The sequence below is a fragment of the Pongo abelii genome, chromosome 3 (genome assembly GCF_028885655.2).
Source record: "Pongo abelii isolate AG06213 chromosome 3, NHGRI_mPonAbe1-v2.0_pri, whole genome shotgun sequence".
In the NCBI taxonomy this organism is placed as follows: domain Eukaryota; kingdom Metazoa; phylum Chordata; class Mammalia; order Primates; family Hominidae; genus Pongo; species Pongo abelii.
Window position 1 is genome coordinate 103963190 of NC_071988.2, and position 27602 is coordinate 103990791.

Here is a 27602-nt window from a genome sequence, read left to right on the forward strand (position 1 = left end):
AGAAAAGTACTTCTTGGCCAGGCGGGGTGGCTCACGCCTGTAATCCTAGCACTTTGGGAGGCCAAGGCAGGAGGATCACTTGAGATCAGGAGTTTGAGACCAGCCTGGCCAATATGGTGAAACCCTGTCTCTACTAAAGGTACAAAAATTAGCTGGGCGTGGTGGTGGGCACCTGTAATTCCAGCTACTTGGGGGGCTGAGGCAGGAGAATCGCTTGAACCTGGGAGGCTTAGGTTGCAGGGAGCTGAGATTGTGTCACTGCACTCCAGCCTGGGCAACAGAGTAAGACCTTGTTCCAAAAAAAAAAAAAAAAAAAAGAAAGAAAGAAAAGAAAGAAAGAAAGAAAAGAAAAGAAAGAAAGAAAGAGAAAGAAAGAAAGAAAAGAAAATAAAGAAAGAAAGAGAAAGAAAGAAAGAAAAGAAAAGTACTTCTCAAAACACTATGAATCCATTTTTAATAAAAAATATAAGTTTAAGCATGGGAAAAACAAAAGAAGTATCTTAGCCAAACTGCAGTGGTTCTCTCTAGGAATTGGGACTGTGGGTGACTCTTTTTTATTTTGTCTGTGTTTTGTAAATTTTTATAATAAACAGATTATTCGTTTGTAATACAGGAGAAACAAGTTATTTTTGAAAACATTTCTATATTCCTGAATGAAAACAACCCAGCTTCTGCTCAATGAAGCAGTAAGATTCATCTGGCAATCCAGTCTGTTAATACACTTTATGTCACCCTTTCTTCTATCTTTATTCTCGTTAGCAACTAATCAACCAATCACACTTCAAGTCGTGTGGCAGTGCCCTCACTTGAACCCATTCTGTATTTTGTGCCTCCATTACTTCACTATCCATCATTGATAACGCCCCTAAGTGGGGTCTCCACTGAAACTGTAGAAACTGAAATTGATCACGAGGTGATTTTTCTCCCATGCACCGCCCTTGAGTGTTATCTGGGACTTGAGCAAAGGTCATCAATCTCAAGAGTCCGCCGAAAAGAGGTATGAAGCAACCTGCTCCTTCAGAACTACTCCCCAGCTTCCTTTTATGTTCAAAATAAATTCTTCAATCTAGTCATCTAAATGGCAACAGAGGACACTGTCTTTTAAGGCCCACATAATTCCCACTGGTTAGCAAGATGAAGGCTAAATGTAAACAGCATTTAGCTTGTCCCATTCAGCAGATCTGAAACCAGAATCATTGATTGGTTTTCCCCTAGCCTAGCTGGAAAAAGACGCTTGCTCCCAACCAGACACCAAGATGGTTTTTCTGTCCGTTAATTCAATTTTGTGGCTGTTTAAAGTTCCAGAACAAAAAACTTCCCAAGCAGTCTCAAAACATAGCCAAAGGGAATTCCGCTTGTATTCATAACACATCTTTGTTTCCAGTCAGTAGTGAAAAAGAAACCAGGACCAACATGTCAACATGTCAGCTTGAACAGGCAGGTTTTAAAGTAGAAAATATGTGTGTGCATGTGTGCATGTACATGTGCATGTGCGTGTGCGTGCATGTGGTGTGTGTGTGTCTGAATGGCATCCTTTCTGGGAAAGGAGCTGTTGTATCAAGAGGGTCAAATAGAAAAAGATACTGGTGGCTCCACTCCTTAGAAACCGTAAGGCTCACTAGAAATAGACTTTATCTCTGTCTCTGGGGTCTAAACTTAATGTCCTCCAGTTCAGACGCCAATTCAAACAGTGAAAAATAATGTTGGGTGCTTTCCCCATTGTTGATACTGGGTCAGTACTTATTTCGCTCCAGATAATAGGCTAATCTGTAAGAATATCCCAGAAAGTCCCCAAGAGTGGCCTGGCAGCAGTCCACACCACCTGGCAAATTGTGGCTTTGAGAGGACAAGTTGCCACCTGCTGCCTTGCCTTCATGTGGCACTCGGTCTACATAGGTCTTAGAAGCTGGGTAAGTGTTGAAAAGTCAACCTTAGTATAAAAAGTGCCAATAAAACTAAAAGTTTGAAAAAAAGGAAAGAAATGTTTCATATTTTCTTCTATTACTCTTTTGTTTAAATCTCTTAATGAGAATGTATTCAAATAAGACTTTTCACTTTTAAAAAACCACATATTTAACATACACTTTTAAAATGGCATAGACAGTCATCTTGGCAAATAAGTTGGTCTTCTGGAAATCTTTTCAATTTGGGCTTTGGAGGGTTTTTGGTCAGTGATGTGACCATTATTCTAGTCTCCTGAACTAGATCTCTTTTACTCCATGAGTTAAAAATTGAAGGGGAAGAAAGGGCCTAGAAAACAATGACAACCCAATAGCAATGAACATATTTAGTTCCCACAACTTGTTTTTAAAATACCATTCTCCACTAAAAGGAATCAGGACTGTGGAGAAATGGCTGGTGCCAGGACTGGGGTAGGAAAAGTACACGGGGAGCTCAGTATATTTTGTTGTGCTGGAAAGGAAGTGCTTAAAAAATGATGGGACATGTTGAAATGACAGAGGAGCCACATGTGGTGGTGTGCATCTGTGATCCCAGCTACTCAGGAGGCTGAGGAGTTCAAGACCAGCCTGGGCAACACAGCAAGACACCATACTAAAAAGAAAGAGTTTTTTCTAAATACTAAAAGAAAGAGGCATTTGTAGTGCCTCCCACTGAACAAACTGGGGTAATTTGGTCATTAAAATGAATAATGACAGTAATGGATTATAATCCATGTAATCAAAAAAGAGTCCATGGGCTATAAATACGTTGGAAAAAGCAAACACTTTTCTTTACAGTAAAATACCAATTGACAAATGTAGAAGAAATAATAGAGTTACAAAATCACCATTTTGCAGCTGTCATGGCAATAACTGATTCAGGCAAGAATCCCCAATGTTTGCTAAAACTGTTGGGTAAAAGTTTGATGAAGATAAAATATTCATATAGGCTCATAATCTTTGCATAAATTAATTCAATAATTACAAAATAAAAATAGCAATCTTACAGTGGAGAAACTTAGCAGATGCCACCTTAACCAAATGATCAAAGTTCATACCTCCAATAATGTGACAAAGTGATGTCATGTGCCTCTTTTTCGATGCTGAGGAGGACATAAGAATGCTAATGTAGTACTCCCACCAAAAATGCAGAGTTTGAGCCTAATTATGAAGTAACATGAGCAAACCCAAATGGAGGAACATTCTACAACTTAATTGGCCAGTACATTTCAAAAATATTGATGGCATAAAATTAAAAAAACAAGGAACTATTCCAGATGAATGGAATCTAAAGAGACATTATAACTCATTGTAATGCATAATCCTCAACTGGACCCTGAACTATTATAGAATCCTGGATACAGCATTGTATCAACATTAAATCCCTGACTTTGCTAAGTGTATTCTGTCTATGTGAAAGTGTCTTTTGTTATTAGGAAATACACACTGAGGTATTTGGGAATAAAGGGGCATGATGTCTACAACTTACTCCCAAATGATTCATAAAAAAAGAACAGTAAGAATGCACATGCACGTACAGAGGAAAGAGCAAGGGAATAAAGCAAATGAGCAGTACTCTAAGAGTTGGTGAATCTAGGTGAAGGCTATACCCAAGCTCATGATTTTCTGCAACTTTTCTCTAAGTTTCAAAATAAAAGATCTGAAAAAATTATTTCAAAATAAAAGTGAAAGCAAAAAACAAAAATTTCATGGGCAAATGAGCAGTACTCTAAGAGTTGGTGAATCTAGGTGAAGGCTATACACAAGCTCGTGATTTTTTACAACTTTTCTCTAAGTTTCAAAAGATCTGAAAAAATTATTTCAAAATAAAAGTGAAAGCTAAAAACGAAAATTTCATGGGCACTCTTCTTTATAATCTCAGCTTTTCCCCTTCCACTCCATTTCTACTCTACCACCCTTGTTCAGGCTTTTATCAATTTACTTGGATGCTGTAATAACCTTCTAACTGCCTCCCACATATAGTAATTTTCCTCTCCACAATACATTCGGCACACTGTTAACATCCTCTTTCCATTCATACTCCCCAAAATCTATCATTCTTTTGCTTATTATTTGACAATCTCTGTGTATTACTTTTCTTATAAAATCTAAACTTTTCTTCTTCTTGAAAATCAGACAGGTTTCTTTGGCTGGACTCATTCTTATCTTTCCCATATTTTATCCTTTAATTTGACTGATATTTACTGACTGGTACACATTAGAAGATAAAGAACAAACAGGACAATTGAGGCTGTGTCCTCAAAGAGTTTATAGTTTATGGAGGAGACAAATACTAAACATAAAGTAAATGAAGTCAACATAAGCGAAATAATTTTAGACTGGGATTAGAGCTGTGAAGCCAATAAAGGAGCTGAACAAAGGAGGACCTTAATATAGGCAAGGCCATTTGTTTTTTTGTTGTTTGTTTGTTTTGTTTTTGAGATGGAGTCTCACTCTTGTCATCCAGGCTGGAGTGCAGTGGTGCGATCTTGGCTCACTGCAACCTCCGCCTCCCAGGTTCAAGTGATTTTCCTGCCTCAGCCTCCTGAGTAGCTGGGATTACAGGCACTCACCACCACACCCAGCTAATTTTTGTATTTTTAGTAGAGACGGGGTTTCATCATGTTGGCCAGGCTGGTCTCCAACTCCTGACCTCAGGTGATCCATCTGCCTCGGCCTCCCCAAGTGCTGGGATTCCAGCTGTGAGCCACTGCGCCTGGCCAGCAAGGCCATTCTTAACTGGGTCATCTTCAGATTGAGAGGAGTTGGAGGTGGAAGTGCGGGAGGGAGAGGGGAATTGTCTCAGGTAGAGGGAAGGACTTGGAACAATCGAGGAACTAAGAAAAGGCCACTGTGTAGGTAGCATGGTGCTAGGACAAGCCTGGTATGAGATGAGGTCTAAGACACATTATGCTATAATAAAGAATATATCCGGTCTTTGTGCCTGGTTCTTGGCACAGAGGTTTAAAAACCCTTGGAATTTCCTGATAGGAAATTCCACAACTCTTATCCTAGAGGTGACTTTCATGGGCCCCTAGATAGCCTCAGGATGGGAGCAGATCACCAGAAAGGCCAGCCATGTGATTAGAGAGGTAGGCGTCGGCTGGCCAACAGGGCAACACAAATGTTCCAGATAGAAGCGGAGACCTAGATTGGCTTCTGATGCCCTTGCACCAGCCGGTTTCCTAAAGGGAAGCTGGGGCCATGGTCTTTGGAGGGGTGGTCCTGTAGATCCTGCAGTGCAGTCACATCCAGAGGACTCAGAATGCCGATGGCTTCTCTATCTAGGTGTGTCTGGTGCTACTGGTGGCTGATATTTTATAGACATTCTTCTGGCTTGGAAGGCATTTTGAGTCACCTGTCTTGTAGCAGAGCATAATCATGTTGTCCATGTTGCTGATGGTGAAACTCTGCCCTGAGATCTACATGGCAAAGGAGCTGAGCATAAAATTCTTGGATCTTCACCACTCCTGGCACTGGAGCAGTTTCCTGGGCTATGTGGAGTGTGTCTTGGCCTTTGCCGGCATGGTAGGTTAGATCAGTACCCGTCCATCGATTGGGGCCTGTTTGTGGAGACTCTGGGCTTCCTGGCCATGCTGACCGAGGCCATGATGGACCTGCCCCAGCTCTACTGCAACCACAGCCATGGGTCCTGAGGACATGAGCATCCAGAGCACTCATGAGGACAAAGGCAGTGCCCTCAGGACCACCTACTTCCTGCTGAGAGCTGCCCATGCAGTTCTTAGTCTGCGCCTGCTGCAGGTGCTGGTGGACCTGGCCATCCTGGGGCGGGGGTGCCCTTCACCCACCACCCTGAGAAGCCAGCGCCCCACACAACACACCCCACCATGGCCAAAGCACTTCTGAGCTGGCCAGGGAGGAAAAAGATGTGCGACTGCCAGCTGGTGCCTGTTCTCCCTACGTGGGGAGCAGGCATCGCAGCCCGAGTGGAGAGGCGGTGTCCCGTGTCGGGTTCTCCATCAGCGGCTGCGTGGGGCTCTCAGGGCAGCCAGGCCGACACTTGGCTCACCACTGCTGGGAGGGGGGGGCCACAGTGCATTTCACACTCAAGGGCTGGGTCTCCAGTGGTTTTAAGGTGATGGAAAAGGCAAATGTCTTTTCCCACTTCCTCTCAAAAACCACCCAGCCTGAACCTGAGATGTGTTCATAAACACACCAGAAGGCAAACTCCAGTCCACTGAGGAACAGCGGCCCTCAGGAACCTTCTCCAATCTTATTCAAGTCCTGGCCCCACCCTCTCAGGTCTGCCTTGGTCCACAAGCTGGCTTCCCTGGGAGAGAGGCTGAAGCTGGGGATAAGTAGGATCCACGTGCCAGGGGGATCCAGGCAAGACTTGAGGCTGGGGCTGGGGAAGCGAGGAGGAGACCGGGTATCAGGAGACCCTGCAAGTCCTGGGAGCAGAGACTTTGGACTCAGTGTGACCCTGATCAGACACGCTGGTTGGATGGGGGTGGCCTCTTCTAACCAGCGGGGTGGGTACAGAGGGCAGGGCTGGGTTTGCTCTGCTCCCGATTGTAGGGATGCAGTGGCACCTGTGCTCTGGGTTTTCTGGCCAGAGTTGGCATCTCAAGGGTCTGCAGAATGAGTGCCTCCTGATACTCGGCTCCGGTGCCTTTGACCTTGCCCAGTAGTGGGGTCTGGATGCCTAGCTTCTAGGCTGGCCTCTTCCTGGGAGATGCTGGTGTGACATCTCTCGTTGCGTGTCCCTATTTCCCTAATTATCCCTCACCAATCTTTAAGCCAATCCCTTCAGTTCTACCACTAAATTATATCTTGAATCTGCACACTTCTCATTTTTACCACCTTTTCTAGTTCAAGATCAACTTTTTTCTAGGCTACTGCAAAAGCATCCTGAACTGGTCTTCCTGATTCAATGCTTGCCCCTCTCTATATTGTAGCCAGAGAGAGCTTATTGGAAATTACTCTCCAGCAAAATAAATAAATAAATAAATAAATCAGTGGCTTAGCATTATATTTGGAATGAAATGCAACCTCATTATTATGTTCTAAGGGGCTCTGTGTTGGAACACCCCTGGGGTGAGAGGCAAGCCCATGTCCGAGCCTGGCTGGGCATTGTCCAGAGCAAGCTCAGGGGTGTTCCAGCCAGAGCCTCTGGTTCTCTGGGGTCCCCCAGACAGACACAGAGGTCCTCCTGGGTGCATGGGAAAGCCAAGGGGGCTGAGGGCAGAGGCTGTATAGACACAGCCCTGCCACCTCCCTGAAGAGGACTCCATTTGGGAAGAGTCCTTTTACTCTGGATATTGCACACACCAGCCGGACACAGCTTTGATGCCCATCGTCCAGGACACAGAGGCAGCCTCCAGCCACAAGAGGGAATGTGGAGGGCAGGGTGCATGGCACCCTATGCAGGATCTGGCTGCTGGGATGGCCCATCTCACACTCTGCTACTGCTGTCCTGGGCTCTTGGGTCCGAGGCAACCTCCAGAGCATGGGCAGCAGCCTAGCTGCAGGCGCCTCTGCCACTGTCCTCTGTACACTGTCCACCCAGGCATGTTGGGTCCCACAGTTCTGAGTCTGCTGCCTCTGACTGTGGTGGGAACCACTAGTCACTCCAAATCCCCACTCCCCACCTTTTCAGTTTAACACAAGCCCACACCGTGCTTAGCAGCGCTGTGCTGACTCCAGGCCCTGGAGTTCTCAGATGCTTGCCCGCGGCCCCAACGGGCATCATATTCCCTTCTGCTGGGCGGAAGGGCCACTTCCTGTGCAGATGTTGACGCTGTCAGTGCCAAAGCTCTATGACTTTAGCATTATTTGCTGTGGCCAGTGGGAAAATGTTCAAAGCTGTTTCCACCTCCGGAGTTTTCCTCAGGAAAACTCTTGAGTATTTGAGTGAGGATCTTGTTCTTAGACCTTTGGCCTGTAAGAGGCTTTGAAAATTTTATTTTATTTTTTAATGAAAGAAGATATCTGTGGTGGTAATTGCCTCCAAATTAAAATGTCACCAATTGCATGCACAGTGACTGACGAATGTTTGTACCCCCACCATGTGGCAACTTTGAATCAATAACTCTTTGCAGATCCAGAAAAAAAAAAAGAAAATCATATGAAGAGAAAACATATTTACTATTCATTAAGTGGAAGTGGATCATCATAAAGGTCTTCATCCTTGTCCTCTTCGCATTGAGTAGGCTGAGAGGAGGAGGGGCTGATCTTGCTGACTCAGAGGTGGCGGAGGCAGAAGAAAATCCATGCATTTAAGTGAAGCTGCGCAGTTCAAACCCATTCTGTTCGAGGGCTAACTGTAATCGTAAGTATAGGACTTGCCTGAGTTCTGCGTGTTGTTCTAGTGAATTATCAAACCTAAGGAGACTGTGGAAACCCCCAAACTTAGCACTGGTCATTCAGAAGTACAGGTAGCCTGGGGACCCCACTACTGTTCTGCAGCCCTTGCAGCAGACGTCTGAAGTGGGGACAGCCATGTGGAGCACTCAGCCTTTAACTTGTGGGATCTGATGTTAACCCTGGGTGGTTAATGTCAGAATTACACTGAAGTACACCAACTTGGGGTGGACACAGAGAACTGATGTGCAAGGCCCTGATCACACAGGGCCCCATAGAACATAATAATGAGGTTGGATTTCATTCCAAATACAACGCTAAGCCACTGAAATATTTATTTATTTATTTATTTATTTATTTAACTGGAGAGTCGTTTAATTTCCAATAAGCTCTCTCTGGGTACAATATAGAGAGGGGCAAGCATTGAATTAGAAGACCAGTTCAGGAGGCTTTTGCAGTAGCCTAGGAAAAAAGTTGATCTTGAACTAAAAGGTGGTAAAAATGAGAAGTGTGCAGATTCAAGATGTAATTTTGTGATAGAACTGAAGGGATTGGCTTAAAAATTGGTGAGGGATAATTAGGGAAATGGAGAAATCATGGATGATACCCAGACTTCCGGTGGGAAAGCTAGAAGAACAGAAGAACAGTTTCAGGGAGAAGGAAGAGTCACAACTTTGATTTGGGGCATGCTGAGTTTGAGAAGCCTAAGTTAAGACATCCAATAAGAGATGTCACACAGGTAGCCAGATTTGTAACACACTATACCCTGTCAGCTTACTTCTTCAATCTGGGTGATTTTCTAATTATGCTGCGACCTTATACAGTATGTTCTAATCATTCCTCTCTCCCTATCTTTGCTCAGATGTTTTCCCTACCCTCCTCCTCTTCTTTGCCTAGACAAATCCTTTTCATGTGAAGCTCAAATCTCCCCTTCTGCAGTAGGCTTTGTCCAATGATCCTAGCCCATATTCAAATTTCTGCAGCCCTAAGAGTCAGTGTGACACTTTTGAGCAATTTAACTCCACGTTGTCTTTTTATAAGAGTCCTTATTGCACACAAGTCTAGCCAGCTCTATCAGATTGTAAGCTCCTCATCCAAGGGCCACTTCTTAGATTTTACTTATGTTCCTCACAAGCACACAGTGGCTTATGCACTTTTAAACGTAATGGTAATTAAACAGCAGATTTACATGAAAAGCAATGAAAGATTCAAATGGAATAAGGTAAAAATAATCAAATGCTTCTGCCTTCTGAAAGAGTTTTTAAAAGCAAAGCTAGAAATCTCCATTTGGCATCTGAAACTCAATAAATATTATCATTAATTAAAATTGCTTATTCAATGACTCCTGTAGACATTGTATTTTTGGAGCTTGATAAAGCATTGAGGCAGCATTCCTGAGATAATCCCGTGACGAGAGCGCTGGCTGGCATTAATGGGAATTGGAACAGGATGATTGAAAAGCCTGAACTTTGATAAACAAGGACCAATGATGAAAAACAATTCAATATCTAATAAGGGGGTGGGGAAGAGGCCACTAACAGAAGGCCTCACTGTGTCTGTTAGATCTGTTTCATTTCATATCTTCATTAATGTCTGGGAACAAGGCTTACACATTTTGTAAATAACATTTCTGATTTGTACTAAATTAGGAGGTGCTGCAGACATCATTGAGGAAAGAGGAATAACACAGATGGATCTAAAGAGGTTAGAAATATGAATAGAAATTATCACAATGAGATTTGATTTCGGAAAAATGCAAATGAAGGCAGCTGGGGGAGAAATCATCCAAAATGCAAAATAATCAGTGGGTTGGGAAACCTAGAAAGCAGCAGCATAAGAGTGTCTGGCAGGCTAGCAATGGAATAAAGAATACTCAATGACGATGTGCTGTCTCATCCCACATGGCTGGTGACAGGTACAGGGAGAAATGACTTGTCAAGGAATTGCATTGCAATACAATCTTCTTCAATGTCCATAAACATTTTTGGAGACGGTTTGGGAAAATAAACAAAATAAGCTCAGACATCTGGGCCTTAGTTTATTCAGCTGTTAGAAAAGAATTAGACTCGTGGCTTCTAAGGTTCCCCAGTTCTAACCTCCTGTGATCCCAGCTCTAACCTTCTGTGGTTCTAAGACAAAGAAAGGTTGCGAGAAAATACATGATTAAGGAGGTTCACTGTGTGCAGCACTTCTAAAGATCTTTAGGAAAAGAAGACAGGATGAAACACAAAGCTTGAAAATATGTTTCCAAATAGATTCCCAATTGACAGGACTGCATGCGGAATTCACCTTCAACAACAGTATCTTTCTTCCAATACAGATGCCGGGCTAAATTAACATAAAATCTGATAGCTATTTGTTTACAAAAATTATCTCTACCAACTATTTCTTTGAATAAAAACTCTTTAAAGTATTGTGGTTTTTTTGGTTTACAAAAATTTAATCGCCTTAAAGTGGTTAGAAATATATCCACTGTACAAAGCAGGTAAGATCTGCATTAAAGAGTTCCCACCGTATCTGGAGATGGTGCTGTGAGAAACAGACTAGCCCTGTTGGTTGGTCTGTTCATCTGTCTAATTACCCTCTTGCTCAGACTGTCACATTTTTATCCCCTTGAGGTTCATTTTCTTAGATGATTTCTCTCATCTCATCTACTTTCACTGACCTAGATCCCCAACAAATAAGCAAGTAAGGCATCTTAGGGGTGGGGAAATTTTATTTTCTACCTTAATAGGTTCATTTTTGTTGGTAGAAAGTATAACTAATCCTGCCAGGTAAGTGCAGAAAGAAAATGCCCGTACCCCACGCAGCAGCCTCTGGAGAGTTTCCTGGTTTCCTTTCTCTCTCTCTTTCTTGCTCTCTCGCTCACTTGCTAGGCCACCTTCCACCTGCACCACTTTGTCGGAGTATTCCGCGTGACGGAAGGGGTTACAATGCAGCATGCATGGAATGACAATGCTTTAATGAATTGATAAATCACCATCATCATTGCTTAGAGACGACCAAGCTATTTGCTCTTTTCACATGACTTCCAAATGTTCCAAATGTGCCCTGGATGGTGAAATGCTGTGGAAGGAGACAATGTGAGGCATGATGTGCAAATCACCTTCCAAAATCACACCAGGAAAACCTGTCAGGGCATCTGGGTCAGGACCACTTCTGCTGCTGCCTGTTTACATGGAGGAGAAAACCAACCACACCCACCCATCTTGAAAGGAAGAAGGCAAACCTGTTTCTGATGTGCAGAAGAAAAGTTGTGCATCTGAAGCTTAGGCTCATGGCTAGGAAAGGTGGCAACACTGAAACAGGATTTCTGAAGGGAGACTTAGAACCCACAGAGAGCCACATAAGGTTAAGGATTCCTGAGCTGCACTACAGTTCTGGTGTTTTGTTCTCTTCTACACAACCGCCACTGCATGCTGCTGCTAACAGCATGAGCTGTACTTGAGGGTGCTGCCTCACATACAAGTCTCCCTCCTTGACATGCACACCCCACAGAGACCTAGCCTTGGGGGATGGTCTATTACCCTGAACCAGGCACAAACTCTTTGGGGTCTCCTGACCGTGGTCTGAGGCTTACTCAAGCCATGGAAATGCATGATGCCATGTCACTCCCTGCCTAAGACCTGGCAGTGCCTTCCCGTGATATGTAGAACAATATCTGAACTCTGCCTGACAGAACCCTGCACTGATGTGGCCCCCATCCCCCACTATGGCCTTGCACTCACATGGACCAGCCACGCTGGCCATCTTTCTGCTCCTTGAACACAGCATCCTTGTTCCCGCTTTTGCTTTGACTCCTCCCTCTGGATGCTCTTCCTCTACCCTCCTCTCCTTCAGGTCTCAGCACTAATGCCACCTCCTCAGCAAGGTCTTCTCTGACCACACTTTGTAAAGATGCCCCACCTTGGGCCTCTACGTGATGTTACTCTGTTTAATTCTTTATATCCTTCTCTCTCTGAATACATTTGTTTGTTCATTTGCTCACATGTTCATTTGCTGTCTCTCCTACTGTAATATACACGTTATGAGGACAGGGACCTTGTCTGTCTTGTTCTCCTGTGCCTGGAACAATGCTTAACACATGTGTTTGCTGAATGAAAGGATAAATGTGCATTTGGACACTGGGAGAGGCATTAGAGCAGGGGTCTGCAACCCCCGGGCCACGGACTGGTATGAGAATCTAACGATGAATGTTATGTATTTGAATCATCTTAAAACCATCCCACCACCCTGCCATCTATGGAAAAATTGCCTTCCATGAAACTGGTCCCTAGTGCCATAAAGGCTGAGGACTACTGCATTACAGCACAGCAGTAAGAGGGTGACTTCTGGAGTCCAGATGCTTACATTTAAACCCTTCTTCTGTCACATAAAACTGTCACATAAATCCAAATGTCCTTGGATAGGTTACATAACCACTTTTCTGTTTTCTCACCTATCAAATGAGGAAAATAATAGTACCTACTTTGTAGGGGCATTATCAATGTTGTTTTTTTTTTTTTGAGACGGAGTCTTGCTCTGTCGCCCAGGCTGGAGTGCAGTGGCACAATCTCAACTCACTGCAACCTCTGCCTCCCAGGTTCAAGCTATTCTCATGTCTCAGCCTCCCAAGCAGCTGGGACTACAGGCACCCGCCAGCATGCCTGGCTAATTTTGTTTTTTGTTTTTTGGTTTTTTTTTTGAGACAGTTTCAGTCTTGTTCCCCAGGCTGGAGTGCAATGGTGCAATGGCTCATGCCTGTAATCCCAGCACTTTGTTATTTTATTTTATTTTTTTGAGATGGAGTCTCGCTCTGTCACCAGGCTAAAGTGCAGTGGCACTATCTCAGCTTACTGCAACCTCCATCTCCCAGGTTCAAGCGATTCTCCTGCCTCAGCCTCCCAAGTAGCTGGGACTACAGGTGTGCGCCACCACGCCTGGCTAATTTTTCTATTTTTAGTAGACATGGGGTTTCACCATGTTGGCCAGGATGGTCTCAATCCCTTGACCCCATAATCTGCCCGCCTCGGCCTCCCAAAGTGCTGGGATTATAGGTGTGAGCCACCGCGCCTGGCCCAATCCCAGCACTTTGGAAGGCCAAGGCAGGTGGATCACTTGAGGCCAGGAGTTTGAGACCAGCCTGGCCAACATGGTGAAACCTTATCTTTACTAAAAATGCAAAAATAAGCTGGGTGTGGTGGTGTGCACCTGTAATCCCAGCTACTTGGGTGGCTCAGGCATGAGAATCTCTTGAACCTGGGAGGCAGAGGTTGCAGTGAGTCGAGATCATACCACTGCACTCCAGCATGTGCAACAGAGTGGGACTCCATCTCAAAAAAGATAAAAAAGAAAAAGAAAATATTTAAGTAATAATGGCTGAGAATTTTCCGAATTAATGACAAGCACCAAACCATAAATCCAGGAAACTCAGAAAACTCCAAGCAGGATACATACCAAAAAACCCTACACTTAGGGTTTACACCATGCCTGGCTAATACTTAGGTATTATCATATTCAAACTGCAGAAAATCAAAGACAAAGAGAAAATCTTGAAAGAAGCCAGAGTGGAAAAATTCCCTCCTTACCTATAAAGGAGTGAGGAGAAGAATTATACCAGGTTTCTCTTCAGAAACCATGCAAGCAAGAAGAGAGTGAAATAAAATATTTAAGTGTTGAAAGAGAAAAATCCACCCACCTAGAATTCTGTACTCAGCAAAATTACTCTTCGAAAATGAAGTAGAAATAAAGACTTTCTCAAGCTGGGTGTGGTGCTATGTGCCTGTAGTCCTAGTTACTAGGGAGGCTGAGGTGGGAGGCGCACTTAAGCCCAGGAGTTCAAGGCTGCAGTGAGCCATGATTGCTCCACTGCACTCCAGCCTGGGTGACAGAGTGAGACCCTGTCTCTAAAAAAAAAAAAAAAGACATTCTCAGACAAACCAAAATTGAGGGAGTTTGTCACCAGTATACTTGCCTTGCAAAAAATGGTAAAAGGAGTTCTTCAGAGAGAAGAAAAATTATATCAGAAACCCGGATCTACATAAGTGAAGGTAAAATAGAAACTTTTATTATTCTTATTCTTAATCTAACACATAACAATTTGTTCAAAATAAGAATAGTAACAATTTGTTTAGTGATTATAGCTTATGGATATGTAAAATGAATGACAACAGTGTCATAAAACACAGGAGGAAGAAATTGGGAATACACTGTTAGAAGGTCCTTGCGCTACTGCAGGAACTATTATGAAGTGGTATAGTGTTATTTGAAAGTGAGTTTAAATTAGTTGTAAATGTATATTGCAAATTCTAGGGCAATCCATAAAAATTTTTTAAAAAGAAGTATAATTGTTACGTTAAGAGAGGAGAGAAAAAATAGACTTATACAAAATGGTCCATTAAAACCACATAAAAATAGAAAAAGAGTAGGATACACAAATAAAAAGTAAGAAAAAGAGCAGCAAATGGAAAACAGAAACTTGGTAGATATTGATCCAACTATATCAATAATTGATAACTTGGTAGATATTAGTCCAACTATATCAATAATTACTTTAAGTGTGAATGGTCTAAATATACCAATTAAAAGAGACTGTCAGAGAGGATTAAAAAAAAAAAAAACAAGACTCAACTCTATGTTGTTTAGAAATCATGCTGTACGACAGCACATAAGAATATCCAATGGGTGGCCTGAATCGGGAGAGTGGGGTTTCAGTCTGTCTATCCACTAATTAGCTGTGTGAACTTCGAGAAGTCACTGGTATTCTGTTTACTCCTCTGTAAAATAGGAGAATTTAAGCTAAATCCCTTTAGTTCTCTTCCAGCTCTCAACCCAATGCCTCATTACCATGACTTGATGAGGAAATATGAGCCATGAGGGAGCAGGTGCTTTTGGTTGGACTGGGTCTGTGAGAGACCCAGATGTAGCCAGCAGGAGCAGATGCATGAGCGTGACAGCACAAATCCGAATCCTGGCTCTTGCTTGTGCAAACTTAACTCTTGGAGAACAGGAATCTCTCACCTGGGTCCATCTTTGACTTGGAGCAAATTATAAGGAAGTTGCAAGCAGTCTTTAGGTTGACTTCATCCTACTGGCAAGGTAGGAGGATAGACCAGAGAGGAACTCAGGGGATCTTTGCTGAATACAAGGGTTCAGGTTCAGAGGGGACAGAGGATTTTATAGCTCCTTATCAGGCATTCCTGCCCCCATCATCATCTTTTTTTTTTTTTTTTTTTTTTTTTTTTGGTGAGATGGAGTCTCACTCTGTCACCCAGGCTGGAGTGCAGTGGTGTGATCTCATCTCACTGCAACCTCTGCCTCCCGAATTCAAGTGACTCTCCTGTCTCAGCCTCCCAAGTAGCTGGGACTACAGGCATGCACCACCATGCCCGGCTAATTTTTGTATTTTTAGTAGAGACGGGGTTTTGCCATGTTGGCCAGGCTGCTCTCGAACTCCTGATCTCAGGTGACCCACTCGCCTCGGTCTCCCAAAGTGCTGGGATTACAGGCATGAGCCACCATGCCCAGCCCATCATCATCTTTTTAGACTAAAAGTATCTCCACCTTTCCTACTATTGCCCCTCAGCCCCATACATACATCTTCTATAGAAGAAAAAGGAGTTTAAAATGTTTAAGTCTCAACTTGAAGAACACTGTTCTTAATGCTCAAGGTCTTGTTTGTAGCATCTAGCAAAAGCCCTGCTGATCCCAAACAGAGACAGCTATGGCATGACTTGTGCATTTTGGCCAACGGCATGACCATTCTGGTGAAGGAGAGAAGAGAGAGAATCTTTGAAACTATCTTTAAAAACCCATGGATTATCAAAGGGAAACTATATCAATGACTGCACTAAGTCAGGGTTGTAAGTCACCATCCTACACTGGCAGATCATAGCATTTTTTCACTTCCCCAGGTTGTTCTCCTCATAGGGTTAAGTGGTTTAAATAAACTGTTCTAGACACTGACTAGGTTCTAGTTCTGTTCTAGTTCTCTCCCACTGACACAGTTCTGCATGTTATGGAAACTGGCCCTAATCTGATCTTACAGAGGTACCTTCCACCTAGGTCTAAGTGACATTGTTATAAAACCCCAGGTCCATGAAACACTGAAATTTCCACTGGGAAACTTTGGGGATTCTAATATCCTACTAGACAGAAAAACTCCATGAAGGCGAGGCTTGTGACTCTTTGCTCATTGTTATTCTCACTGTGCCTTCTCAGTGCCTGCCACATAGTAGGTGCTCAATAAGTATTTGTTGAATGAATTTAAAAAATCCACTACAAATGTGGGCCTTGAAAAAGTATGCATAGTTCAAATTTGATGGTTTCTAAAACTACATTTTAAAGCTGTTCATTTATTTTTTTATTTACCTAACAATCATTAATTGTTTTCTATATGACAGACATTAACATACAGAAACCAATTAAACAATATATCAATTCTCATAAAAGAGAAGGGGAGAACAATATTCACCAAGTGCTACTATAAGCTTGGTACTTTTTATTCATTATTTTATCTTCCCAGCAACTCTGTAAGGCAAATATTATTATCCTCCCCTTGCAGATAAAGGAACTGATACTTGCAGAAAGGCTCACATCTAGCAAATGGCAGAGCCAAGAATTTATTCTAGGACCTGGGTACTTCCATCTACAGTGTACTTTCTCCCTAAAATAAATTTAAAATCACAGTCTAATATTCTGTTATGTGGTGTTTTGTTAAGAAAACATAGGTTTTCAAATTTTGAGTTATAAACAAATAGTTTCATGAGAAAAAAAAAATCAGAGTTTTAGGTTTCAGCTACAAGTTATTTATCTTCGAAAAAGAGTCCAATAATAGAAATGTTTTATAACTACATGAGTGTGTCATTGGAGGCTATAAAGAAAGGACTGCTTGAACACAAGAAATGAAAATTATCAAATTAGGTCCTCAATGTCATCTAAGACCTAAGTCAATTATTGTTTTGAAAGCACAACACTGAAATAAGATGGTTGAAGTCAAAATAAAGTGCAGCATAGTTCACACTGCCAGTGGTGAACAAATGAACATGGAACCAGGAAGCTGCCAACTGCTCCCTTATGCTTAATAGCTTATTTCCTAGGACCTCAGTACTAACACCTGACTGTGCTTGAATTACAAGCAGTATATATACACACCACCAATTGTGTTTCCTAATTGACCTATTGTGTTATATCCTATTTACCTTATGAAAAGTCAAACTGTATGAGAGATGCCTAAAATAAGGAAATGAATTCTGAGCTACAAGAGCACTTGGAGAAATATTCCACATCAGGTTGTCTCGTAGGAGTGGAAGGCCCATGGCAGAGGTGGCCACATGAGCTGTGTGTCTGAGGGCCACAGGGAAGCTCCTGGGTCACTCGTTTCCCTGGACTCTAGAGCACTTTTCGCAATCACCATTCCTTCCCAATGAGTGAAAATGCACAGTGTCCGGAATCATCTACACTCATATGTGGGCAGAAATTCTGAAAACAAGTTGTTCTCACTCAGATTAGGAATTGGGAAAACAGAGATCCATGACCAAACCAAAAGTACCTAAGGAAAGTACCCAAGGAGGTGGGGAATGGTCTAGGACTGGAATAGTCTTAAAGAATATGGCCCAATCCTAGCGCAGTGATGACCATCTCTTACATTTTTATAGCTCCTTGCAGTTTTCACTGATTTTATAACAACCCTGAGAATGAAGGTTTGTTCTTATTTTTACAGATAAAGAAACTGAAGTTGAGGAAGTGATTCACAGCTAGCACCCATCAGAGTAAAATCCCTGCGTCTTCAAACTTCAGATGGAATAGTCTTTCCACCACGACCTCGCAGGGCAACCTCGGGACTAGGTTTTGTAAGAGCAATGACTTGGAGTCAGGCTGGCCTGCATTCGCCTAGCCCTGAATGTACTGTTTTTTAGGCATATGATTTGGGCAGGTTCTTTAACCTCACTGAACCTCATTCTCCTCATCTGTGAAATGGAGACACATGTAACATCTAACTCACAGGGCTACTGTGCGGATCAAATACTACATGCATACCAGTGTGCTTATCACAGAACTTGGCCCCTGGTTAGGGCTGGACAAATGTTGAGGCTTTCAGGGTATGTTCACAGCATGGGCTCTGGATAGAGGAGTCTCCTATCCCCTCAGTAGTTCAGCATGCCTTAGGGCACAAAACCCCCCAGGGGACATTTTACTGTATCTAAAAGCTACAAAGAGATAAAAACTTGGGACAGACTGGGCGTGCTTGGGGCCTGAACACTGAGTCTAGGACGGGGGTGGAGGGGTGTCAGCCCATCTTTCCCCTCCTCCCATACTGCCATCTGCACTGGGTCTCCCAACACAGAGAGGACCCTCCATCCTCACCTGGAAAGCCATGGAGTTGGCGACAGCCAGAAATATCCTCAGAGGCAGCTTGGCCCTGTAGGACCTGTGGCTCCACAAGCGATGGGCACCAGCTGTCACACCCAGAGCAGCCAGGAGGAAGCAGAAGTAGGCTGCAAGACACAAGCAGGGACAACGTCAACAATGGTCCCTGAGCTTTCAAACATCCCCCATGCTTTTTCTCTCCTGAACAGGGACACACGTGAAACGGTGTCAGGGGAGAAATCTGCAACATGAAGAATCAATAACTTGAGAGGAGGCAGCCTTTTTATTGATTTGTAGCATCCCAGTACCATGCATCAGCAGAGAACTTTCTTCAGCAAACCTTGACCTTTGAATATCTTTCCCTACAGCAAATCTTTTATTTGCTAGTGTTTCTTGCCAGTCTTGATGCAAAGTCACAACCACGTCAATGTACATTCACAATTCAATTTCACACGTACACACTCGGCAAGGCAGAGATTGAGCTCTACATCACCTCTTAATTGGCACCCATGACAGGGTGAGTGTTATGTGAAGAGCATATTTCTAAGTGGCAGTGCCCATTATTGGTGTCAATAAACATATTTAAAGAGAGCACAATATTACATCTTCCAGAAGTGTTTGACTGATCTTGATCTCAATCTATATTTATTTGGTTCTAAAAACAAGATTTACCCTTAACTCTAAGAATAAGCGGTCCCTGAATACAAGCGGTTTTCATGAACATGACAAATCATTCCTTACTTGAAAGGTTAAAAGCAAAAAACAAACAACAATCTGCCCACAAATCACAGAAAGCAGCAGTAAATAAAAAGCTCTGGCCTCCTTTGTTATTGTAATTTAACCTTGGTCATGAGTCCATGAAACGGACAGTCATTTTCCTTGTCATCCCTGGCCTTCTTATCCCTATTAACATTTTTTTTTTCAACTATCAAGTAGTCAGGGAACAAGTAAAATCTAGAATGGAAAAATTCAATGTGATTCTATTTTGCCAGTAGGCTGGACCTTGGGTGCAATAAAATTAATTCCAAGACTCCACGAAAAACATTGGCTAAAAAAGGATCACTCTAATCCACATTTCCCAGTCAGGCCTTTACCACAGACATTGTCTTGTCCTTTTGGGAATCTCCGATAATTTAGGGATCACTTGCACGGTTGTCTGTCTATCCCTATGGCACCGACAATGGTTCACAGCAGCGCCTGTACTGTGCAGTAGTGGCTGTCGGTTTCCCATCATCCTTCTAACAACTGGATTTGGCCATGTGACCTGGCCCTGACCTAGTATAGTGCCCTGTCTTCCTGGACATGAGAATAAACACCTGAGCCAATCCTTTTCCCTCTTCTGGCTCAAAGCCTAAGCTGGGGTTTACCAAAGATTACATATTACCAAGCTGAGAAAACCTGATTACAATAGCAAATCTTGAGGCCAAGAAAGTGAGACATGAAGACAATGAAGATGCCCACAAGAGCTAAACCTGCCTTGAGCCACTGGTTGCTGACCTAGGAGGTCTGTCATTCTTCTTTTGATCCTGGGAGCCTCCACAGTATGCCCTAGTTACCAGAGCCAACAGACTTCACTTCCTTGCTTAATCTAGCTTGCACTGGATTTCTGACACTTAAATTCTGCTGAAGCTCTTGGGAGGAAACCAACCCTCTGGTCATGACCCAAATGAGGAAAAACCACAAAAACCCTGGGCTGAATGTGACGATTCATGGGCTATCCCATTAACAGGATTCAGTTTTCCTATTTTGACAGTGCTAATTCTCTGTTCTTAATTTCTCTTCTATGATCTTTGTGGAGACTCATATTCAAACAAGTGTTCAGATGGATGCTTAGTAGCTGCCTCTGAGGTAATGAAATATTCAGACACAGAACTGGTGACTTTGAGGAGATAAAAGGAGTAATGGGTAATGCCAAATACTTTACCAAGTAGCTCATACCTCACAGAGAAAGGTACTAAATCAATAGAAACCAGAATCACAAGATGACAGAATTGTAAGCAACAAACAAGTATGGCAGTCTGGATGCAAACAAGAGTCACTGATTCTGGTTAGCTCAAGCCAAAAACAAAACCAAAAGCAGGAATTAAAAAATATACGGAGCAGCCTAGAGAACTCACGGACGGTCCTGCAGGACAGGTTACTATGCCACCTCCAAGATGGTCCATGTGCTCCCCACCTTCTGGCATGCAAGGCCTTGTGTAGTCTCTTCCCTATTAGTAACTTGCTTCTAACCAAGAGAATATAGCAATATTGAGGGAATATCAGTTCCATGATTAGTTTACAAAAGATTGTGACTTCTGTTTTGCTAGCAGATTCTCTCTTGAGCTGGCTTTGATAAAGCAAGCTGCCATGTTGGAGAGGCCCATGTGGCAAAGAATTGAGGATTCTTCCAGCCAACAGCCAGTAAGGAAATGAGGCCCCCAGTCCAACAGCCCTCAAGGAACCAAATCCTACCAACAACTACATGAGTGAGCTTGGAAGCAGATCCTTCCTCAGTCAAGCCTTCAGGCAAGATTGTAGCCCTGACCAACACACTGCAGCCTCTTGGGAGATCTTGGGGCAGAGGATCCAGCTAAGCTGCACCTGGACTCCTGTCCCACAAAAACTGTAAGAAAATAAATATGTTTTGTTTTACACTGCTAAATTTGGGGGTAATTTGTTATGCAACAATAGATAACTTGAATACAAAACATAAGCAGGAACCTTTCATTCATGGAAGAAAGGCATATCTTAAATCCTGATTGCAGAATAGTTTATAATCTATAGGGAAAGTAAACAGGCTGGTGTTGCATGGGGTAGGGGGTGGAGGCAAGGGGAAGAAGGGAGTGACTGCTAATGGGTTCTATAAATAAAAATGTTTTAAAATTTATTTTAGGGACAGTTGCACAATTCTGCAAATATACTAAAAACAAATGACTTGTATACATTAAATAGGTGAGTTATACAGTATGAGTTATAGCTCAAAAATCCATTATTTAAAGAAACAATTACTAAATTCCCATTGGATTTTGTTATTATATATATTTTCTTACTGTAAAATAAAATAGACCCGTCCCAAAACAGAAGAAAGCAATCAAAAACCAACCATTGGCCTACGATGCTCCCATGGGCATCACCACCCCTGGATACTTGCCACCACCAGACATGTGTCATAACTTGGACCCTTGAATCTTCTACAGAGGCCAAGAAGAGCCTCTGCTTGACCCTACACCTATGCCTGAAGCTATCAAGACCACCCAGGATTCCAAGGCAGAGGTACCTTGTTGCCCATGCTTGGACCACAAGCCCAAGCTCTAGCAGCCAGGGATGGGAAGAAGCAAAGTCCAGAGCTCCTTTGGCTTCTGTGTGGAAGGCACAACCTCCTATCTGTCCTGATGTCCCTATTTGGTACACTGTTTTGATAATGATTGTAGTGACCCCCTCCTGACTATGACAGAGAACAGTCCTAGAGGGATGCTAAAAAGCAAAAAGTAAAACTCCCTTAATCCTGGACCTGATCAGAGAAAGAGATGGACAGCCCCCTTCAAGAGCCATCCCTGAGTGCTCGACAGAAGCAAGCACTTGGCAGAGCTCTCTAACCCTCGCTTATAATCTGTATCTCTATAGCATCAGAGTGAACATTAATAAATAATAATAATAATAGCTACCATTGACTGAGAGCTTTCTATGTGCCAGGCCCTCTTTAAGTACTTTATACATAGTAACTCATTTAATACTCACCACAAAGGGGTAGGTACCATTATGATCTCCATCTTATAGATGAAGAAAACTTGACAGTGATAGAGCCAGGATACAATCTAAGGCAGGAAGAGCCCACATCTAAATGCCTCTGCTGATTGCCTGTGCCCTGGAAGCAGAGTTCATCCTAGCAAGAGGAACTTGAATGAATCACATCCTTTTAGCCAGCTCAAAACAAAAGCTGAAAGCCAAAACTCTGGTTTTCCTTTCTGCCCTTCCAAGTTACTCCCTTGCCTGTAATACCTACACCATCATTCTGCATCCCATTCAGCCTTGGCTTGTCATAAACATGAGTGCCAGGAGAGCCGAGACTTTATGAGACAGTTTTATTAAGCTGCTATTTTGTACCAGCCACTGAGCTCAGAACTGGGAGTTTAACAGGAGTTTGAAAAGTAAGTTACTTGCTATATAATGACAAAGTATGGAAAGTGCTACAGAGCAAATGAACAGAATAATATAAGAGAGATCAAAAAGTGGATAATTTAGTTTGGGGGACCAAAGAAGACTTTGCAGAAGAAGCAAGAATTTAGGCTAACACTTAAAAGATAGGAAGTCAACTGAGCAAGGTTCAGAGGAGGCAAGATCAGGCAGAGGGACTCACAGATGCAAAGCCCTGAGGTTGGAAAAGAGGATCCACGGATGGAAGGAAACATCAAACACAAACTTATCATTTGTTCCAGCAATTCCACTTCTAGATGTTTACCCAAAAGAATTGAGAGCAGTGATAGGACTCAAACAGATACAGATACTTATATATCCATGTTCATAGCAGTATTATTCACAATAGCAAGAAGGCAGAAATAATCCAAGTGTCCATCAACAGGTGAGGAACATCCCTGCCTAACAGAAAGCGAGAAGGGAGTGGAGACTCACTGACGGCCTGCCCTGGGCTGTCACTTTACCAATGTACCTAATTTTCCTGTTTTACTCCTATGAGGTAGATATCATAATTTCCATTTTACAGATTTGCAAAACTGAGACCCAGAGACATTAAATAAATGCCTTGGGACCTCCAAGTGATAAAGCCAGAACTCCAACACCAGATCAGTCCAACCCCAAGCCCTTTCAGGCAAGTGCAGTGGTTCTCCACCCTGGCTGTGCATTACAGTCACCTGAGATCTTAAACATCTGACTGCATCAGAAATGGGGGCCAGACAGCAGGCATCTCTCTCTCGGCAGATGATTCTGATGCAAAACCAGGGCTGAGAAACTCCTGCCTCATAAGGCACACCCTCTCTTAGACACCATGTGGCCCCACCCTCTCGATTTACAAACAGAGAGATGAGATCCAGAGAGCACTGCTCTCTGGAACCCACCACCAGATGCTGACTCTCCATGGGGCCTCAGTAAATGCAAAGTGACCCTCAGATCAGGAGACAATGTCATCCTTTCATGTGAACTCAGCGGCCTGTTCACACTCCACCTGCCCCACCTCCCCACCAGCTCCCTTTGATGGTGGGAGCTGCCCCCTAGGCTCTCAGCTGCAGAGTCTTTGATATCTGGGTGCTGGGCTGTGGCTCAGGGTGTGCAATGGGGAGCTGTTTTTCCCCAGAGAACTGAGGAGAGGAGGGGGAAGCCAACAGAGGGTAAAGCCTTCTTGGGAGAGGGTGACTCCTGGAGTGAGGAGGGGGAACATGGAAGAAGGCACTGTACTTTGATGTCTGCTTTTCCAGTCAGCTCCAGTGTTTCGAAAGTCAGTTCTGGGCTCTGGCCAATTAGTGACTGTTTCTCCTCTCTAGTCCTTCCCAGGTTCTGAAGATAGATAGGGAAAGGCCTACAGCCCCATTGATGGAGAGGGAGAGGGAGGGAGGGAGGGAGAGAGAGAGAGAGAAGGAGAGAGGGAGAAGGAAAGGAAAATGAGAGAGAGAAAACGAGACAAAGAGAGAAAATGAGGCAGAGAGAGAGAGAAGCGCATATATGTAGTGCTCAGCAATACAGCATGAGAGAGAGAGAGAGAAGCACATATATGTAGTGCTCAGCAAAACAGCATGAGAGAGAGAGAGAGAAGCACATATATGTAGTGCTCAGCAATACAGCATCATGGCTAAAATGGCCCTGGGACTGAATCCCTGTTAAATCACTTATCACTGTGACAATTTCTCTAAAGCTTGGTTTCTTCATGTGTAAAGTAGGGAAAATAGTACCTGCCTCCTGGGTTTGTTGTAAAGATTAAAAGAGGTACTGCATGCAAAATTGGAACCGTGCCTGGCAAGCAGTAACCACTGGCACATATTATTGCCCCATGCATGAATGCCATGCTCTGTTTCTGAAAAGATCCCCTCCCTGATAACCCCCTCTGAAGACACCCACACTTTTCATCACTATAAACTTGTGGTTCTGATGAGGAGGCAGAGATTTTGCCTCCCCTCCCCACTCTGACCCCCTACATTTGGCAATGTTTTGAGACATTATTGGGTGTTGCAACCCAAAACTTGAAGGGTGTTACTGGCATCTAGTGGGTGGAAGCCAGGTATGCTGCTTAGCATCCCACAATGCACGGAAGCTGCCTCTGTACAGAATATCCAGGATGGCGCGGTGGCTTATGCCTGTAATCCCAGCACTTTGGAAGGCCAAGGCGGGTGGATTACCTGAGCTCAGGAATTTGAGACCAGCCTGGATGACAAGGCAAAACACTGTATCTACAAAAAATTAGCCAGGCGTGGTAGCACGCGCCTGTAGTTCCAGCTACTTGTGTGGCTTAGGTAGGAAGATCACTTGAGCCCAGGAGGTGGAGGCTGCAGTGAGCCAGGATCTCACCACTGTTCTCCAGCCTGGGTGATAAAGTAAGACCTTGTCTTAAAAAAAAAAAAAAAAATCCAGCCCTAAATGTCAAACATGTCAATAGTGACAAGGTAGAGAATCTCTAAATTCTTAGGAAAGCTCTTCTTGAAACCAAGCCTTGTTCATTCTCTGGGTTTGACTGCACCTGTCCTTGCTTCTTCATGCCTCTCTAGTTTCATGGGGAGCTGTAGGAGCAGGAGTAATTTATTTCTGATATTATTTCATAAACAAGCTGGAAACAAAGGACTATGGTGTGAGATTAATAGCATCACTGATTCTCACATTTTCATGTGCCCTATAATAACAAGAGCTACCATTGACTGAGAGCTTTCTATGTGCCAGGCTCTCTTTAAGCACGTTATACACAGTAACTCATTTAATACTCACCACAAGTGTAGGGAGTAGGTGCCATTATGATCTCCATCTTATAGATGAAGAAAACTTGACAGTGATAGAGCCAGGATACAATCTAAGGCAGGGGATCTTAGTAAAGTGCAGATTCAGATGCAGGACCCCAGCCCAAGAGATTCTGATTCAATAGGTCTGGGGAGGGACCAACTAACATATATATATATTTATATTTATATTTATATATATATAAATATATATATATATATTTTTTTTTTTGAGACGAAGTCTCGCTCTGTCGCCCAGGCTCCGCCCAGGCTGGAGTGCAATGGCGCAATCTCGGCTTATTGCAACCTCTGCCTCCCAGGTTCAAGCCATTCTCTTGCCCCAGGCTCCTGAGTAGCTGGAATTACAGGCATGTGCCATCACGCCTGGCTAATTTTTGTATTTTTAGTAGAGACTGGGTTTCACCATGTTGGCCAGGCTAGTCTCGAACTTCTGACCTTGTGAGCTGCCCGCCTTGGCCTCCAAAAGTGCTAGGATTACAGGCGTGAGCCACTACACCTGGCCTCAACTTGTATTTCTAATGAGCTTGTGGCAGGTGCTGCTGCTGCTGGCCCACAGTCCCTGAGTGTTTCTCTGACCAGCCAGATCAGAGAGACAGAGAGAATGAATGTGTGTGTATGTGTGTGCAAGCGCACGTGTGTGTGTCTGATAAAGGGCTGCCAGTGACAGGGCAAGGACCTCTATGGCTACTTATCTCATGGAATAGCACCACAAAGAACCTCAATTAAATCTTACATCTTCCCTTGAAAAGTTTGGGTATACAAGGTTCAAGATTCAGAGGTGATTTCCACGTAGGTACTATTTCAACAATTCTTTCAAAATCAGAACATTTTCAAGGGCGTTGGAGACTGCAAGCTGAGAAGCAAAGGGTTTCTTCTTACTATTAAAACCTTCTAAATTCTATTATACTTACAATAACTGGCAGCTCCTCTCTGCCATCTACCTCCCTCCACTAAGACACCATCTATTGTGCTGCATATGAGCTGCAGAAAGATATGTTCTCTCATCCCACAGCATGAATCTTTAAGCAACTGCCCAGATCTAGGAAGATTAAATGACAAGGGGATAGAACAGGAGAGAGAGAGGATATATTTCATGCCTTTTATAGTTACTGCTTATTTTCCTCAAGTGTCCTTCCTGCCTTGGGTTAGGTCCATTTACACGGTTGTAACATACTGGGCAACTGCTACTTTTCCTGGTTGATTTACAGCTTTTATAGCAATAAGCATGAAAGTCATAGCAGATCACTAAGAAACACAAAATTATAGCATACGTTGTTACTACTCTGCTACTGCACCACACAGTTTGTAATTCAAACAAAAAAGAAGGCAAGAGTTTGGATCGTTCCAGGACTTCATTCAGTATATACATGGCTCACTTCAGACAGGCACTCCTGTTAAATGCTCCGTTGCCCTCTGTGTTGACCAATACAGCAATCGTCACGTTGTTATTAAATAAGGAATTATTGGTCCAGTGCTATCTGCCCTTACTGAAACATCATCTCCAGGAGGGCAGGGATTGTGTCTGTCTGTCTTTCCATGTATTCTCAGCTGGCATCTGTGCAACTAACTCAACCAGAGAAAAATACTCAACCACGTTGATTGGTCTCACTTTAAAATCATGACCACTAACCTTAATTGGGCTTTAATATTACCCAGCAACCATATTATATTTCCCTGATCCATATGCGGTCCCTCTCTCCTAAACATTGACCTCATACCTGCTCCAATCACCTCACCCCTGACACCTCCCTGCCCTACTCACCTGATAACTTTGCTTCTGATTTCAGTAAGAATATCAGAACTTCCCCAGGCTCCGCCACCTCTACCTACCATTCAGCATCTGAGCCTGGGAACTCTATGATCGCTACATGACTGCACATGGCCAAGCCACTCTCTCTTTAAGTCTGGCCCTTCCCTTGTGCATCGTATCCACTCATCCTACCCATACATTACTCAGAAATTCTTGTCTGTATCATCAACACCGCCCCACATACTTACATTATTCCCACAGCCTAAAGCCATGCTGTTACTTCTCTTATGTTAAAAAGCAAAATTT

At 43.3% G+C, this 27602-nt stretch overlaps 1 protein-coding gene across 2 annotated transcripts in view; it reads right to left on the minus strand.

Moving 5' to 3' along the window:
* Positions 1–27602, minus strand: part of SCD5 (stearoyl-CoA desaturase 5) — a 169624-nt gene that overhangs the window by 57342 nt on the left and 84680 nt on the right. For both annotated transcript variants that reach the window (XM_024246259.3, XM_024246260.3), the window contains exon 2: positions 18609–18739. In XM_024246259.3, coding sequence (XP_024102027.2) covers positions 18609–18739 — 131 coding nt within the window. The remainder of the gene's footprint in view (positions 1–18608; positions 18740–27602) is intronic.